The 19,013-nt window shown below is 49.4% G+C and overlaps 1 protein-coding gene across 23 annotated transcripts in view; it reads left to right on the top strand.

Annotated features, from left to right (window-relative positions):
* Positions 1-18,086, top strand: part of LOC147109520 (alpha-(1,6)-fucosyltransferase) — a 993,309-nt gene extending 975,223 nt beyond the window's left edge. For all 23 annotated transcript variants that reach the window (XM_086003552.1, XM_086003543.1, XM_086003541.1 and 20 more), the window contains one exon: positions 17,184-18,086. In XM_086003552.1, coding sequence (XP_085859678.1) covers positions 17,184-17,513 — 330 coding nt within the window. In that variant the 3' untranslated portion in view covers positions 17,514-18,086. The remainder of the gene's footprint in view (positions 1-17,183) is intronic.
* Positions 18,087-19,013: the final 927 nt, after the last annotated feature.

Raw genomic sequence — 19,013 nt, 5'->3', positions numbered from 1 at the left:
ACCGAGCCCCAGCTCACACTCACTGCAACACTGAGCCCCAGCTCACACTCCCTGCAACACCGAGCCCCAGCTCACACTCACTGGAGCACCAAGCCCCAGCTCACATTCACTGGAACACCGAGCCCCAGCTCACACTCACTGGAACACCGAGCCCCAGCTCTCACTCGAGGGAGCACCCAGTCCCAGCTCACACTCACTGGAGCACCCAGCCCCAGCTCACACTCACTGGAGCACCGAGCCCCAGCTCACACTCACTGGAGCACCGAGCCCCAGCTCACACTCACTGGAGCACCGAGCCCCAGCTCACACTCAATGGAACACCGAGCCCCAGCTCACACTCACTACAGCAGCGAGCCCCAGCTCACAATCACTGGAGACACGATCACCAGCTCACACTCACTGGAGCACCGAGCCCCAGCTCACACTCACTGGGGCACCGAGCCCCAGCTCACACTCACTGGATCACCGAGACCCAGCTCACACTCACTGGAGCACCGAGCCCCAGCTCACACTCACTGGCGCACCGAGCCCCAGCTCACACTCACTGGAGCACCGAGCCCCAGCTCACACTCACTACAGCACCGAGCCCCAGCTCACACTCACTACAGCACCGTGCCCCAGCTCACACTCACTGGAACACTGAGCCCCAGCTCACACTCACTGGAGCACCGAGCCCCAGCTCACACTCACTGGAACACCGAGCCCCAGCTCACACTCACTGGAGCACCGAGCCCCAGCTCACACTCACTACAGCACCGAGCCCCAGCTCACACTCACTACAGCACCGAGCCCCAGCTCACACTCACTGGAGCACCGAACCCCAGCTCACACTCACTGGAGCACCGAGCCCCAGCTCACAATCACTGCAGCACCGAGCCCCAGCTCACACTCACTGCAGCACCAAGCCCCAGCTCACACTCACTGCAGCACCGAGCCCCAGCTCACACTCACTGCAGCACCGAGCCCCAGCTCACACTCACTGCAGCACCGAGCCCCAGCTCACACTCACTGGAGCACCGAGCCCCAGCTCACACTTACTACAACACCAAGCCCCAGCTGACACTCACTGGAGCCCCGAGGCCCAGCTCACACTGAATGGAGCCCCGAGCCCCAGCTCACACTCACTGGAGCTCCGAGCCCCAGCTCACACTCACTGGAGCTCCGAGACCCAGCTCACACTCACTGCAGCACCGAGCCCCAGCTCACACTCACTGGAGCACCGAGCCCCAGCTCACACTCACTACAGCACCGAGCCCCAGCTCACACTCGCTGGAACACCGAGCCCCAGCTCACACTCGCTGGAGCACCGAGCCCCAGCTCACACTCGCTGGAGCACCGAGCCCCAGCTCACATTCACTACAGCACTGAGCCCCAGCTCACACTCACTGGAACACTGAGCACCAGCTCACACTCACTACAGCACCAAGCCCCAGCTCACACTCACTGGAACCCCAAGCCCCAGCTCACACTCACTACAGCACCGAGCCCCAGCTCACACTCACTACAGCACTGAGCCCCAGCTCACACTCGCTGGGGCACCAAGCCCCAGCTCACACTCACTGTCACACCGAGCCCCAGCTCACACTCACTGTCACACCGAGCCCCAGCACACACTCACTGCCACACCGAGCCCCAGCTCACACTCACTGGAGCTCCGAGCCCCAGCTCACACTCACTGGAGCACCAAGCCCCAGCTCACACTCACTGGAGCACCGAGCCCCAGCTAACAATCACTACAGCACCAAGCCCCAGCTCACACTCACTGGAGCACCGAGCCCCAGCTCACTCTCACTACAGCACCAAGCCCCAGCTCACACTCACTGGAGCACCGAGACCCAGCTCACACTCACTGGAGCACCGCGCCCCAGCTCACACTCACTACAGCACCGAGCCCCAGCTCACACTCACTACCGCACCGAGCCCCAGCTCACACTCACTGGAGCACCGAGCCCCAGCTCACACTCACTGGAACACCCAGCCCCAACTCACACTCACTGGAGCACCGAGCCCCAGCTCACATTCACTACAGCACCGAGCCCCAGCTCACACTCACTGGAGCACCGAGCTCCAGCTCACACTCACTGGAGCACCGGGCCCCAGCTCACACTCACTGGAGCACCGAGCCCCAGCTCACACTCGCTGTAGCACGGAGCCCCAGCTCACACTCGCTGGAGCACGGAGCCCCAGCTCATACTCACTGGAGCACCCAGCCCCAACTCACACTCACTGGAGCACCCAGCCCCAGCTCACACTCACTGGAGCACCGAGCCCCAGCTCACACTCACTGGAGCACCGAGCCCCAGCTCACACTCACTGGAGCACCGAGCCCCAGCTCACACTCACTGGAGCACCGAGCCCCAGCTCACACTCACTGGAGCACCGAGCCCCAGCTCACACTCACTGGAACACCGAGCCGCAGCTCACACTCACTACAGCACCGAGCCCCACTCACACTCACTACAGCACCGTGCCCCAGCTCACACTCACTGGAGCACCGAGCCCCAGCTCACACTCACTGGAGCACCGAGCCCCAGCTCACACTCACTAAAGCACCGAGCCCCAGCTCACACTCAATGCAGCACCGAGCCCCAGCTCACACTCACTGCAGCACCGAGCCCCAGCTCACACTCACTGCAGCACCGAGCCCCAGCTCACACTCACTGCAGCACCGAGCCCCAGCTCACACTCACTGGAGCACCGAGCCCCAGCTCACACTCACTGGAGCACCGAGCCCCAGCTCACTCTCTACAACACCGAGTCCCTGCTCATACTCACTGGAGCACCAAGCCCCAGCTCACACTCACTGGAACACCGAGCCCCAGCTCACACTCACTGGAGCACCGAGCCCCAGTTCACACTCACTGGAACACCGAGCCCCAGCTCACACTCACTGGAGCACCGAGCCCCAGCTCACACTTACTGGAGCACCGAGCCCCAGCTCACACTCACTGGAGCCCCGAGCCCCAGCTCACACTCACTGGAGCTCCGAGCCCCAGCTCACACTCACTGGAGCTCCGAGCCCCAGCTCACACTCACTGGAACACCGAGCCCCAGTTCACACTCACTGGAACACCGAGCCCCAGCTCACACTCACTGGAGCACCGAGCCCCAGCTCACACTCACTGGAGCACCGAGCCTCAGCTCACACTCACTGGAGCACCGAGCCCCAGCTCGCACTCACTATAACAGGCCTCCCACAGTAAAACTCCCAATCTGGCTGAGCTCACTGGAGAGGAATTGCGGAGTTCACCTCATAACCAGAAGAATGGCAGTGGTGGGCGGAAGCCCTGCTCCAGCGGAGATATACCCCAGTTCCACAGGAGCAGAAAATCTAGGCTAGAGTTTCCAATATAAATTTAGAAATGTTTTTACTGAGGGCAAGCCAACACACGGCATCACAGAGCTGACAGTCCAACACTCTGCTGAACTTCCAAACCTGGATTTGGCGCTCTCAGAAAGTGCCTAGCCGTGGCCAGCTACTTCCCAACAAGGGGGAGGGAGAAAAGACTTATACAGTACAGCAGGTGGCCATTTGGCCCACCATACCTGTGCTGACTCTTTGATAGAGCTACCCAAATAGTCCCCTGCTCCTTCCCCATAGCCCTGCAACTGTTTCCTTAGGAGAGAGGGTCATCGCCATTTTCTCATCCTCCAGTATCTGGTTGAACATGGCACTTAAGGGGGCCTGGGAGAATGTCAGCTGATCACTATTTCTGGCATAATTTGGTTTGTGGGGTGAAAATACTTCGGAAAAAATAAAGGTTCATCGCAAAAATATAAATAATTCATCAGATTTCCATGAAACATAATGAATGACTCCTTCTCAAGAAACATTTGTGATCACCCAAACAAAACAATAGAAGGTGTACTGGAGCTGTCCACATAGCTGACCATAATTCTGTGAAGCTAATCTGTTACTGCAGTGACTGAAAATCTCCCCATCGCCTTCCACCCAAATGGCTTCCTCTTGATGAGGGGGCTGCTTTTGAATATAGCTCTGTGGCAACTGCTCATCATTTGCTATGTAAGTATTTGCTGTGTTGCCTCGCTCTACCTGCTGCACTCAGGAGATTTCTGTTTAAACAGAACCCATAAATGGCCCAGTTTCCCTTCGATAGTTGGCACAGAAACCGTTGTACACAATGATTAACAGTGTCCCTGCCCAGAATTAAAATTGGACCAATATGTCAGTGCATGTACAATTTGCCAAACAAGCCATTTTGTCCAAGAGCTAACTGCAGTTGAATTGCAGCACATGTTGGTAATAGCATTATGCACTGCCAGGATAAGTATAACCAGGCTCCACGGAGCGTTATGCTTCTGTCTGAAAAGGGAAGTTTTCTAACTGTAGTGTTGCCTGAAAGCTCAGTAAACTCCCTTTCATGAAATACAAGGTGCTGGATATTGTCTCAACTTAACAACTTCCACAGTTCGGGAAAGCTGCAGATATTTCAAACCATTTACTTGAATATTGTTAGAAATGGGATTTCACTAACTTCTCGCATCTTCCTGCCACACTTCGGAAGCAGAATAGTCACTATTCCGAGACGTGGGCCCTGACAATTACTCAGGGCTGTGAAGACAGCGGGGTGGGGGGAGCATTTCCAGAAGGGAACCTGGAAGTTTTGGTTTTCTGGACGTCCTGCAGGATTTAACTGAAAGAATTCTTTCAGATTTTCTCAGTAGAATTCCCACCCGCCAGTCAGCCTGATTGCCCCCCCTCATCCACCACGAACTCCGACGTCCAACCCCCCCAGCGATCTCCAGCTCCCCCTACTTACCTGGCCTCTGCTCCCTGGCTGCTTTCCTGCCTGACCGGCAGCCTGTGAGCAGATGCCAGGTAAGTAGGGGGAGTCGGGGATCACAGGGCAGGGGTCAGAGGTCGCAGGGCGGGTGTTGGATTACAGCGGCGGGGGGGTGGTTTGGTGGTGGGATGAAGATCATGGGAGGGTGGTACAGAGGTAAGCTTGTTCATAGAGTCATAGAGTTTTACAGCACAGAAAGAGGCCCTTCGGCCCATCGTGTCTGCGCCGCCCATCCATCCCTGTCCAGTCTAATCCCATTTTCCAGCATTTGGTCCATAGCCTTGTATGCAATGGCATTTCAAGTGCTCATCCAAATGCTTCTTGAATGTTGTGAGGGTTCCTGCCTCTACCACCCTTTTAGGCATTGAGTTCCACATTCCAACCACCCTCTGGGTGAAAAAGTTCCTCCTCAAATCCCCTCTAAATCTCCTGCCCCTTACCCTGAATCTATGCCCCCTTGTTATTGACCCCCCTACTAAGGGGAAAAGTTCCTCTTTGTCTACCCTATCTATGCCCCTCATCATTTTGTACACCTCAATCAGGTCCCCCCTCAGCCTTCTTTGCTCCAAGGAAAACAACCCCAGCCTGTTTAGTCTTTCTTCATAGCTGAGGCGCTCCATCCCAGGTAACATCCTGGTGAATCTTCTCTGCACCCTCTCCAAAGCAATCACATCCTTCCTATAGTGAGGTGACCAGAACTGCACACAGTACACCAGCGTTTTGTACAGCTCCATCATAACCTCCCTGCTCTTATATTCTATGCCTCGGCTAATGAAGGCAAGTATCCCATATGCCTTTTTAACCACCTTATCTACCTGTTCCGCTGCCTTCAGGGATCTATGTACATGTACACCAAGGTCCCTCTGACCCTCTGTACTTCCTAGGGTCCTACCACTCATTGTGTATTCCCTTGCCTTATTTGTCCGTCCAAAATGCATCACCTCGCACTTTTCAGGGTTAAATTCCATTTGCCACTTTTCCGCCCATCTGACCAACCCGTTTATATCGTCCTGTAGCCTGAGGCTTTCCTCCTCGCAATTTACCACCCCACCAATTTTCGTGTCATCTGCGAACTTACTGATCATACCTTTTACATTCTCATCCAAATCATTTATGTAGATCACAAACAACAAGGGACCCAGCACCGATCCCTGAGGTACCCCACTGGACACAGGCTTCCAGTCACAAAAGCAACCTTCGACCATCACCCTCTGCCTCCTGCCACTCAGCCAGTTGAGGATCCAACGCGCCAAGGCACCCTGGATCCCATGGGCTCTTACCTTCTTGACCAGTCTCCTATGTGGGACTTTGTCAAAAGCTTTACTGAAGTCCATGTAAACCACATCCACAGCATTTCCCTCATCCACCCCCCTAGTCACCCCCTCGAAAAATTCAATCAGATTTGTCAGACATGATTTACCCTTGACAAAGCCATGCTGACTATCCCCGATTAATCCTTGCCTCTCCAAGTGGAGACTAATTTTGTCCCTCAGAATTTTTTCCAATAATTTCCCTACCACAGATGTTAGGCTCACTGGCCTGTAATTCCCTGGTTTATCCCTGCTACCCTTCTTGAATAATGGTACTACGTTAGCTGTTCTCCAGTCCTCTGGTACATCCCCTGTGGCCAGAGAGGTTCTGAAAATTTGTGTCAGAGCCCCTGCAATCTCCTCCTTTGCCTCCCACAGCAGCCTGGGATACCCCCATAGATGCATTAGATGTTACGAACAGATAAAACATTTGGTTGTCTTGCACATTCACTCATGCTGCTACATGCCAGCACAGTAAAGGTGGATGCAGTTAAAGCATCCTTTCAGGAATTGGACACTTTCTTGTCTCAGCAGAAGTAAAGCTTTGGGAAGGAGGGAAATGATGAATGATTATTGAGGGCCAGAAAATTAATGTAATGGATACAAAGAGCTGGATGGATTGAATAGAAACATGGAAAAATAGGAGCAGGAGTAGGCCATTCAGCCCTTCAAGCCTGCTCCGCCATTCAATATGATCATGGCTGATCCTCTATCTCAATACCATATTCCTGCTCTCTCCCCATAACCCTTGATGCCTTTTGTGTCTAGAAATCTATCTATCTCCTTCATAAATATATTCAGTGACTTGGCTTCCACAGCCTTCTGTGGTAGAGAATTCCACAGGTTCACCACCCTCTGAGTGAAGAAATTTCTCATCTCAGCCCTAAATGTCCTACCCCATATCCTGAGACTGTGACCCCAAGTTCTAGAACCCCCAGCCAGGGGAAACATCCTCCCTGCATCCAGTCTGTCTAGCCCTGTCAGAATTTTATACATTTCAATGAGATCCCCTCTCATTCCTCTAAACTCTAGTGAATACAGGCCGAGTCGACCCAATCTCTCCTCATACGACAGTCCTGCCATCCCAGGAATCAGTCGGGTGAACCTTCACTGCACTCCCTCTATGACAAGTATATCCTTTCTTAGGTAAGGAGACCAAATCTGCACACAGTACTCCAGGTGTAGTCTCACCAAGGCCCTGTAGTAAAACATCCTTGCTGCTGTAATCAAATCCTCTTGCAATGAAGGCCAACATACCATTTGCCTTCCTAACTGCTTGCTGCACCTGCATGTTTGCTTTCAGTGACTGGTGTACAAGGACACCCAGGTCCCTTTGTACATCAGCATTTCCCAATCTATCACCATTTAAATAATACTCTACCTTTCGGTTTTTCCTACCGAAGTGGATAACTTCACATTTATCCACGTTATACTGCATCTGCCATGTATTTGCCCACTCATTCAACTTATCTAAACCGCCTTGAAGCCTCTTTGCATCCTCCTCACAACTTACAATCCCACCCAGTTTTGTGTCATCAGCAAACTTGGAAATATTACATTTGGTTCCCTCATCGAAATCATTGATTATATATTGTGAATAGCTGGGGCCCAAGCACTGATCCCTGCAGTACCCCACTGGTCACCGCCTGCCACCCCGAAAAAGACGCATTTATTCCTACTCTCTTTCCTGTCTGTTAACCAATTTTCAATCCATGCCAGTATATTACCTCCAATCCCATGTGCTTTAATTTTGCACATTAACCTCTTATGTGGGATTTATCAAAGGCCTTCTGAAAATCTAAATACACCACATCCACTGGTTCTCCCTTATCTATTCTACCAGTTACATCCTCAAAAAATTCCAGTAGGTTTGTCAAACACGATTTCCCTTTCATAAATCCATGTTGACTTTGTCTAATCCCGTTGATATTTTCTAAGTGTCCTGTTATCACATCCTTTATAATAGACTCTAGCATTTTCCCTACTATTGATGTTAGGCTAACCGATCTGTAGTTCCCGATTTTCTCTCTCCCTCCTTTTTTAAATAGTGGGGTTACATTTTCCACCCTCCAATCTGCAGGAACTGTTCCATAATCTATAGAATTTTGGAAGATGACAACCAATGCATCCATTATTTCCATGGCTACCTCTTTTAGTACTCTGGGATGCAGATTATCAGGCCCTGGTGATTTATCAGCTTTCAGTCCCATTAATTTCTCCAGCACTATTTTTTTACTAATACTAATTTCCTTTAATTCCTCCTTCTCACTAGACCCTTGGTTCCCTCACATTTCTGGGAAGTTATTTGTGTCCTCTTCCATGAAGACAGAACCAAAGTATTTGTTTATTTGCTCTGCCATTTCCTTGTTCCCCATTATAAATTCTCCTGTTTCTGACTGTAAGGGACCAACATTTGTCTTCACTAATCTTTTTCTTTTTACATACTTGTAGAAGCTTTTACAGTCCACTTTTATGTTCCTTGCAAGTTTACTCTCATACTCTATTTTTCCCCTCTTGATCAATCTCTTGGTCCTTTTTTGCTGAACTCTAAACTGCTCCCAATCCTCAGGCTTGCTATTTTTTCTAGCAACTTATATGACTCCTCTTTGGATCTAATACTATCCTTAATTTCTTTTGTTAGCCATGGTTGGGCCGCTTTTCATTTTGTGTTTATGCGCCAGAAAGGAATGTATAACTGTTGCAATTCATGCATTCGCTCCTTAAATGTTAGCCATTGCCTATCCACCGTCATGCCTTTTAATGAAGCTCCCCAATCTATCATAGCCAACTCACTCTTCATACCATCGTATTTCCTTTGTTTAGATTTAGGACCCTAGTTTCGGATTGGACTTCTTCACTTTCCATCTTAATGAAGAATTCTATCATGTTATGGTCACTCTTCCCTAAAGGACCCCACACAAGAAGATTATTAATTAACCCCTTCTCATTGCACAATACCAAATCTAGGATAGCCTATTCCCTAGTTGGCTCCTCAACGTACTGGTCTAAAAAACCATCTCGTACACACTCCAGGAATTCATCCTCCACGGTATTATTGCTAATTTGGTTTGGCCAGTCTATATGTAGATTAAAGTCTCCCATGATTACTGTAGTACCCTTGTTACATGCATCTCTAATTTTCTGTTTGATGTAATCCCCTACATTACCACTACTGTTTGGAGGCCTATATCAACTCCCACCAATGTTTTCTGCCCCTTGGTGCTTCTTAGCTCCACCCAGACTGATTCTGCATCTTGATTTTCTGAGCCAATATCCTTTCTCACACTTGCTCTGATTTCATCTTTTACAAACAATGCCACCCCACCTCCTTTTCCTTTTTGCTTGTCCTTCCTAAATATCGAATATCCTTGGATATTCAGCTCCCAGCCTTTGTCACCCTGCAGCCATGTCTCCGTTATTGCAGTTATATCGTATCCGTTTACATCTATTTGCGCTGTTAATTCATCTACCTTATTACGAATGCTTCGTGCATTCAGATACAGTGGCCTAGAAATTCATTGGGCTGCACCACCCATTAGCACCTTAAGAGGGCACTAAGTGGGTTGGAAGCCACTGGCCATGCCTCCCGCTAAATTTAGCGGGACACTAATGGCGGCGCTAGCCGTTAGCGCTGCGTCGCTACCGATGACGTCATCGGTGTGCACAGCGCCCCGCTACCGCCCCGATCGCGATATTTAGTTGCGCCCCCTACTTTAACGCCGGACGCTATTTGCGAACGGTTCAGGGGGCCTACCTGCAGCGGTAGAGGCGCTAATTAAAGGAGAGGTGCAGGGCGGCCATTTTATTTGTTGGCCGCCTGCCAGTACCTCTCCGCGCTGCCGTCTCCGGCCTCCTGAGCCCCCCCCCCCTGCGGAGTGCCGACTGCATTCCAAGAGCCCGGCACTTCTCCTCGGTGCCGGGCTCTTTTGCCGGCACTCGCGATCCTCGATCGCGCTGCACAAGGCCCCTCCCCTTTAAGAAGGGGAGGAAGGCCTGCAGTACCGCAGCGCGCCGTGCTGTAGTGTGTGGCGCTGCGGCACGTTGCACAGCGATCTTCAGCTGCAGCGCCCCAAGAGGGATGCGGGGCGCCTCCAGTAGCGCCGCGCTTCCCTCTGGGGTGCGCAAAGTGAATTTCCGGCGGGCGGCAGCGACTGCTTCCGGGGCGCTACTTTTGGTGCCCTGTCAAGGCTGGTGCCCCAAATGGGGCGCTACTGAATTTCTAGGCCAGTGTCTTTAGATTTGTCTTTTTAACATTTTTAGACATCTTAAAAAATTTTTGTACTATGGCCCTATTTGTCTTATTACCATTTTTTCTTACCCGGACCCTATTTGTTCGTGCACTCTTTTGTTTGTACGCTCTGTCCCTTCCTGACATAATCTGGTTATCCTTACCCCAATCACTTTCCTGCACTGCTTCCTTGTCTTTTCTCTCTAGCTTTCTAAATTTCTCTCTACCGGGAACCCCCCCCCCCTTATTTAGTTTAAAGCCCTATCTACCTCCCTAGTTATTCAATTCGCTAGAACTCTGGTCCCAGCATGGTTCAGGTGTAGTCCGTCCCAACTGAACAACTCTCGCTTTCCCCAGTACTGGTGCCAGTGTCCCACAAATCGAAACCTACTTCTCCCACACCAATCTTTGAGCCACGCATTCATCTGCCTGATCCTGTTGACACTATGCCAATTTGCTCGTGGCTCAGGTAATAATTATCTTTGTGGTTCTGCTTTTGTGGTCCCTAGCTGCTCAAACTCTCTCAGCAGAACCTCTTTCTTTGTCCTACCTACGTTGTTGGTACCTATGTGGACCACGACAACTGGATCCTCCCCCTCCCACTCCAAGTTCTTTTCCAGCCCGGAGGGGATGTCCTTTACCCTGGCAACACTGCCTTCGGGACTCATGCTCTTGGCTGCAGAGAACAGTGTCTATCCCCCTAATTATACTGTCCCCTACCACTACCACATTTCTTTTTGCTCCCCCTTCTTGAATGGCTCCCTGTACCACAGTGCTGTGGTCAGTTTGCTGATCCTCACTGCAGTCCCTGCTTTCGCCCACACAGAGAGTAAGAACCTCGTACCTATTGGACAAGAGCAAGGGCTGAGGCTCCTCCACCACTACCTCCTGGTTCCCCATACCTGCCTCGCTCGTAGTCACACCCACCTATCCCTGACCATGGACCAAATTTGAATTAATTAATCTAAGGGGTGCGACTGCCTCCTGGAACACAGCGCCCAGGTAACTCTCCCCCTCCCTGATGTGTCGCAGTGTTTGAAGCTCGGACTCCAGCTGATCAACACGGAGCCGAAGTTCCTCGAGCAACCAACACTTACTGCAAATGTGGTCGTCGTGGACCTCAATGGTGTCCACCAGCTCCCACATGTTGCAGCAGTAACACATCGCCTGCCCTGCCATCTCTAATGTATTTAATTAATTAATTGTTTAAGTTTTGAATGTTTAGTTTTTAATCCCGGCTCTTAATTTAAACCAATACCCAAGAAAACAGAAAAATACTGACCAACCAACCATTTCCCTGCTTTCCTGTGACATCACTCCTTGTTTTTTTTTGTTGTTCTTTAAATCGCCTGCTCCCTCACAGGTCGGTCCGCTCACACTGCTGCTCCCTCACAGGTCGGTCCGCTCGCACTGCTGCTCCCTCACAGGTCGGTCCGCTCGCACTGCTGCCCCCTCACAGGTCGGTCCGCTCCCACCGCTGCTCCCTCACAGGTCGGTCCGCTCCCGCTGCTGCTCCCTCACAGGTCGGTCTGCTCCCTCACAGGTCGGTCCGCTCGCACTGCTGCTCCCTCACAGGTCGGCCCGCTCGCACTGCTGCTCCCTCACAGGTCGGTCCGCTCGCGCTGCTGCTCCCTCACAGGTCGGTCCGCTCCCGCTGCTGCTCCCTCACAGGTCGGTCTGCTCCCTCACAGGTCGGTCCGCTCGCACTGCTGCTCCCTCACAGGTCGGTCCGCTCGCACTGCTGCTCCCTCACAGGTCGGTCTGCTCGCTCTGCTGCTCCCTCACAGGTCGGTCCGCTCGCGCTGCTGCTCCCTCACAGGTCGGTCCGCTCCCACTGCTGCTCCCTCACAGGTCAGTCCGCTCGCACTGCTGCTCCCTCACAGGTCGGTCCGCTCCCACTGCTGCTCCCTCACAGGTCTGTCCGCTCGCGCTGCTGCTCCCTTACAGGTCTGTCCGCTCCTGCTGCTGCTCCCTCACAGGTCGGTCCGCTCCCACTGCTGCTCCCTCACAGGTCGGTCCGCTCCCACTGCTGCTCCCTCACAGGTCGGTCCGCTCCCACTGCTGCTCCCTCACAGGTCGGTCCGCTCCCACTGCTGCTCCCTCACAGGTCTGTCCGCTCGCGCTGCTGCTCCCTCACAGGTCGGTCCGCTCGCACTGCTGCTCCCTCACAGGTCGGTCCGCTCGCACTGCTGCTCCCTCACAGGTCGGTCCGCTCCTGCTGCTGCTCCCTCACAGGTCTGTCCGCTCGCGCTGCTGCTCCCTCACAGGTCTGTCCGCTCGCGCTGCTGCTCCCTCACAGGTCTGTCCGCTCGCGCTGCTGCTCCCTCACAGGTCGGTCCGCTCGCGCTGCTGCTCCCTCACAGGTCGGTCCGCTCGCGCTGCTGCTCCCTCACAGGTCGGTCCGCTCCCGCTGCTGCTCCCTCACAGGTCGGTCCACTCGCACTGCTGCTCCCTCACAGGTCGGTCCGCTCGCACTGCTGCTCCCTCACAGGTCGGTCCGCTCGCACTGCTGCTCCCTCACAGGTCGGTCCGCTCCTGCTGCTGCTCCCTCACAGGTCGGTCCGCTCCTGCTGCTGCTCCCTCACAGGTCGGTCCGCTCGCACTGCTGCTCCCTCACAGGTCTGTCCGCTCGCACTGCTGCTCCCTCACAGGTCTGTCCGCTCGCACTGCTGCTCCCTCACAGGTCTGTCCGCTCGCGCTGCTGCTCCCTCACAGGTCGGTCCGCTCGCTCTGCTGCTCCCTCACAGGTCGGTCCGCTCCCACTGCTGCTCCCTCACAGGTCGGTCCGCTCCCACTGCTGCTCCCTCACAGGTCGGTCCGCTCGCACTGCTGCTCCCTCACAGGTCGGTCCGCTCGCACTGCTGCTCCCTCACAGGTCGGTCCGCTCGCACTGCTGCTCCCTCACAGGTCGGTCCGCTCCCGCTGCTGCTCCCTCACAGGTCGGTCTGCTCGCGCTGCTGCTCCCTCACAGGTCGGTCCACTCGCACTGCTGCTCCCTCACAGGTCGGTCTGCTCCCGCTGCTGCTCCCAATAGCTCGGTCTTGGCCTCGAGCCTTGGGCTTAATTTCCTCGCTCCTCCTTCACCTGCTCCCTCACAGCTCGGTCTGCTCCTGCTGCTGCTCCCAATCATTGTGATAGTTGCTCATTCCTACTTAAGTGCTGTATTTTTTTTCAACCCCGGGGTATAATTTGCCACATTCTACAAAGCCATTCCTCCCCCATTCCCCCTTACAAGATCAATTCTTTGCCAGTATTGACCCACAGCCTCAACTTCTCAATTTTATGGATTTAAAACTTCACTCGCAAATGTGAAACAATGGTGGAACATAATTGCAGTACTCTTGCGATTAATGATATCAGTCCTCCGTGACATCAGATTTAGAACTTCTTTTGAACGATTTGCAAAAACCACTTCCATCAACACTTTTTGCTCAGTCATGCTCACTTTACTGGTCTGAGGCGAGTGAATATTTTCAACGGCAGCCCTCTCCTGTTAAAGAGTTCATGAAAAATGCATGGAAATTGATGGAGTTTTTCTTGATTTTTCAGGCCATTAACTTTCGTGACAGATTCAAAAATCTGTTGATGGCAGTTCTGACAAGTACGATTTTTTTAAACCAGTCAAATCAAGTATGCCCCATTTCTCATGCCAAGTAAAATGGCTGCAGATTCCCAGAGGAAAGCAATTGCTGAAACCCGTGGGTGGAAAAAACCCTTTTTGATTTTCTTACAGGTCACGTTATGTAATATACGACTTTAAGAAAGTAATTACAGCTTCTACGCTGGATACCTAAATCCAGCAATGGTTGACCAAATTGGTATTTTCCTTTTAGCTGCTTTGAGATGTGTTGAGCTAGAGGTAGTTTTGTTTTAAGGTCATTAAACACAATGGTTTATATTAAAAGAGAAATGAACACCACTTCGGATTGAAAGCTTTGCTGCCTCTCCATTGTTCCCTGTTACTAGGATTACACAAGGTCAGTACAGATAAAACTAAATTATATAGATTTTCACTTTTGCTTCAATGGAAATACTGGTAAATGCGTGACTTTTTCTGGGTGGAGTGGTACTCTTTTTTTACAGCTACAGTTTGTAGGAAGATTGCACAAAACTGTCCAAGTTCCAAATTGAAAGGAAATGAAAACTAAGATTTCTTTGGCAGGTCCTCAGTTGTTAATGTCCTTGGTGCACTCAGCCTGTCCATAGAACCTGATTTTATGTTTGGAAAAACATACAGTAATCATTTAAAAAGCAGTAGGACATTTACACCACTTACGCCAACTACACAGGAAAGTTGAAATCAAAACAGAAAATGCTGGAGACACTCAGCAGGTCAGGCAGCGTCTGTGGAGAGAGAAACAGAGTTAACGTTTCAGGTCGATGACCTTTCATCAGAATTGGAAGAAGTTAGCAATTTAACAGTTTTGAAGCAAGTACAGAGGCAGAAAAATGTGTGGGGGAGAGGAAAGAACAAAGGGTAAGGTCTGTGATAGCATGGAGGGCAGGAGTGATTAAATGGCAAAAAGGATGATGGTGCAAGGCAAAAGGGGATGGTAATGGGACAAGTAAAGAAATAAAAGATGGGTCTATAGGAGGTGTAAATGGATACAGCAGAATCATTACCAACAGCTGCTGTCTGAAAAAATGGGAGTGGTGGTTAGGATGTAAAGTTGTTGAACACAATGTTGAGGCCAGAAGGCTGTAAAGTGAAAGATGAGGTGCTGTTCCTCGAGCTTGCGTTGACCTTCATTGGAACAGTGTAGAAGCCGAGGTGAGAGAGGGACTGTGAATTAAAGTGGCAAGCGACCGGCAGCTCAAGGTTACGCTTGTGGACTGAATGGAGGTGTTTAACAAAGCGATCACTCAATCTGCATTTGGTCTCCCCAATGTGGAAAAGACCACACCGTGAGCAGCAAATACAGTATACTAAGTTTGAACAAGTACAAGTAAATCGCTGTTTCACCTGGAAGGTGTGTTTGGGGCCCTGGACAGTGGGAAGGGAGGGGGTGAAAGAGCAGGTGTTGCATCAGTTAATGCTGCTGCACAGCTTAAACTAGGCTTTAGACCCTAGACTAGAAGTGTGAAAGAGCAATGAATGGATGCGTGGGATCATCCCAGTAGGAATATTAACAAGCATCTGGGAAACTCAAGATTAATGTTCACATAGTCAATACAACAGTAAACCATGAAAGCTAGCTACTCATAATAACCTTCAACTTCTCTGACAAGATCTCTTTTGCAGTAGAATAAAGTAAATATACTTGTCATTGAAATGTTAATAAAGAAATCACAACCATTGGTTCAGTAAATGTATTAGTGAAGATGAAAGAAGCATTTAAAGGGTTTCATTCTGAAAGAGAAAAGCCAAACTCTGTCCATCTTCACGAAAGTACAAGAGCAAATCACCACAGGAATCAACAACAACTTGCAATGATATAGCACCGTTAACATAGTAAAATGTCCCAAAAATTTACACTGTCAAAAAAGTAGACATTAGGACAGGTGACTAAAAGCTTGCCATCTATTAATGGAAGCCATGCTGTATTGGATGTGGGTGGCACGTTGTTCAAAGTACTTATGCCGCAAAAGTATTATTTTAAAATAGAACCTTTCAAGGAAGATTTTGCCAAATATATTGTTGCAGGAGAACATGATTTAGACCTGGCAGCTCAGGTCTTCTTAGTGGCAGAGTATTGCTCCTCTGATGGATGTGGTGCTTCTGTCAGCTATTGGCTATCTTTCTTCTCGGTAGCTCTTGCTGTCTTTCCTGGTCCTGGCATTTCACTAAGATTAAATAATTCGTAACAGTTGGAATTCAGATTGAATCAAGTAGATTGACAATATTTATTCTCTCCCTTCAGTATTGTCCCCTTTATGCTTTTCTCACGAATGTCTCAAGCTTGTAGTCAGATTTTTCTTCAGTCATCTTCAACTGAAAACAATACAGATTGTGATACTGGCATTATTGCTTGTTTGGCTACATAAAAACACAGCAATGCTGTCATACAAGATGTATTTTTCTATTTCCCCTTGGCTTTAGTTTCTACCAGTATTTTTTTTGCTTTCACTTGATGTTTTTTTGAAAAATACTCTTCTGAAAATTGCCAGCTTGGGCCTGCTTTTTAAAAGTGGATAAATGTAGCAAGAGATCCTCCTGCCTGCAAATAATTACTACCGGTTGGCCCAGGGTAGGAAAAATGCATGCACCTTCTTCTTCACAAGAGATCCAGTCGAGAGGAAAATCTACCCTTTAGTGTTTGTGATTCGTTGAGGAGTAATCTACGGCTGGTTACTGGGAAGTTTCATGTGCAGGATATAATTACGAAGGAAATAACAGATACCCAGGAGTGAGTTTACGAGTAGTGACTGTCGAATTCAATGCCATTAGTTGGGGCTGGGTTAAAGCCCTGGTCACAGAGCTAAAAAGTTATGGTTCTAACACAAGCTGCTGTCTAATACTGACAGGTCTATGAACATCTGGCATGAGTTTTCATTAGGAATTCACGTTATTTTAATGACATCTTACAATACTTTGAATGAACGCTATTCCTCTTGGTCCATAACATACAGGATTTTTTGCATTGTTGAGGCTACCACTACTGAACACTGGCACCATAGGATGAGACATTTGAGCTCCAATGAAGTATATATAATATTGGATAGATTTTGTCTTTTTTTTTGCAATGGCGAATATCCCAACTGAAACATTTTCTAAACTTGCCAAATTAATTTAAACGCATTCCAGATGAAGTGCGAAGCATTTTCATTGTTTGTGCTATCAAGCAGCACAGCTTTAAATGGAGTAGTTCGGAACAATTAATCTCTCTTTCTGCTTCCCAGGTTTGTCGTGTGGCCTATGAGATAATGCAGACGTTGCACCCAGATGCTTCAGCCTATTTCCATTCCCTGGATGACATCTACTACTTTGGTGGGCAGAACGCACACAATCAGATTGCAATTTACCCTCACAAACCACAGACTCCGGAAGAAATTCAGTTAGAGCCTGGAGATCTGATTGGAGTGGCTGGCAACCACTGGGATGGTTATTCCAAAGGTGTCAATAGAAAAATTGGGCGAACAGGCCTGTATCCATCTTACAAAGTGAAGGAAAACATTGAGACTATTAAGTACCCAACCTACCCGGAGGCTGACAATGAGAAGCCGCAGTAGCTGCAAAGACACTCCACAGCCTCGGTGAATGCATCTTGCCATAAATTTGAAATCCAGCCAACTTTTTTTTTAAAAACTTTATGGTCTCTGCAGATGCATCTGTCTCCCTCCATCGTCCTGCTGTCGATCGTGTTTGGTTGTCTGCCATTAATTCACTGTAATCCTCAGTGATTGACACTGCCCCGTTGTGCAGGTTAGAGCATGAGCAAATGTGTGTCCAATCATGGTGCCTCACATTCTTCAACCTTTAACCTTCTGGAGGAACCACGCCCAGCGTTAGTACTGAGGTGTGTTTGAACTCTTACCTTGAAACAAAAAGGTTGAACTTATCAGACACAAGAGATTTGATCACGAAGACTTAATCCATTCCACAGCCTGTTCTAAAGATCCCTTTTTCTCGAGAAGTGATGAGTTTTTCCTTTCCAAGGGTAGACAAAGAAAGAGTCTAATAATCAAGTGCACATCCTCATTTCACAGTTTTTTGTAAAAGCAAGATCATGGACAGAACTTTAATACATAATGTTTCCAGACATTGTCTTTGATAACAAAAATAAATAAATCTAAATGAAATCATTTAAGCCAGAGTTTCTCATCTTTGTTGATGGTGGCAAAACACTTGACCATTTGTGGTCTCCAATATATCAGCTACTTAGTTTTCTCAAACTGTATGTTCCTCAGCTCAAAACTATTAACATGATTATTTATTTTGTCACTGGTTATTAGATTAATAAGTCCAGAATTCTATAACATCTGATCTCAAGTAAAGGATGCTTTATAATTTTTTTTAAATCAACATGAAATGTAAAACTATCTGATGCCGAATCATTTATGGTTAACTTAAATGGAGAAGATTTTTTGGATGGCTGCAATAGAGTTGTCATTCCTTTAGCTTCTTTTGTGTTTTCTGGGAAAACTTATGATTAAAGAGGATACAACATTGAGCGCCAGAATCTGTTCTCCTGAAGATGCTGGCTGCTTTTTGGGATACAGTTCGACAGATTCTGGTTGCATGCCGCTACCTTTCCCAAATAACTATTCTTTATATTTGAGCCTTGACGATGAGCATTGGCTAGCTATTTGACCACAATAAAGCCCAATCCTGTCTACACTTGTAGTATTCCAGCAAGGGTCACTGGCTAATGATCAGGAGAAGGAACCCTGAATGATATTCCCCTCCCTACCCCATGGCAGCTGATGTTAATTGTGGCAATCCTAACTCTGCCTTGGCTGAGATCAGCAAACTCAGCATAGATTGAGGTTCAAATCCAGGGCTTTCCTGTTGTATATGGCTCAGTTACTCACTGTCTTAACTAGCTGAGCCATTTGGGGGCGTTGGAAGCCTTTCTATTTATATAATCCATGAACAATTACTGGCTTACCTTTTGGTTAGAAAATTTACATCCATTAACTTGGCCTTGTAAAATTACTGTTTTCTCCAACCCCCCACCTCCCCCATACCAGCTGGATAAACTCACTGAGCCTCTGCAGAAGCCTGATGAA

The sequence above is a fragment of the Somniosus microcephalus genome, chromosome 12, assembly GCF_052327205.1.
Source record: "Somniosus microcephalus isolate GS21.2 chromosome 12, FLI_Smic_1.0, whole genome shotgun sequence".
NCBI lineage: Eukaryota > Metazoa > Chordata > Chondrichthyes > Squaliformes > Somniosidae > Somniosus > Somniosus microcephalus.
This window is presented reverse-complemented; position numbering and strand designations above follow the sequence as displayed.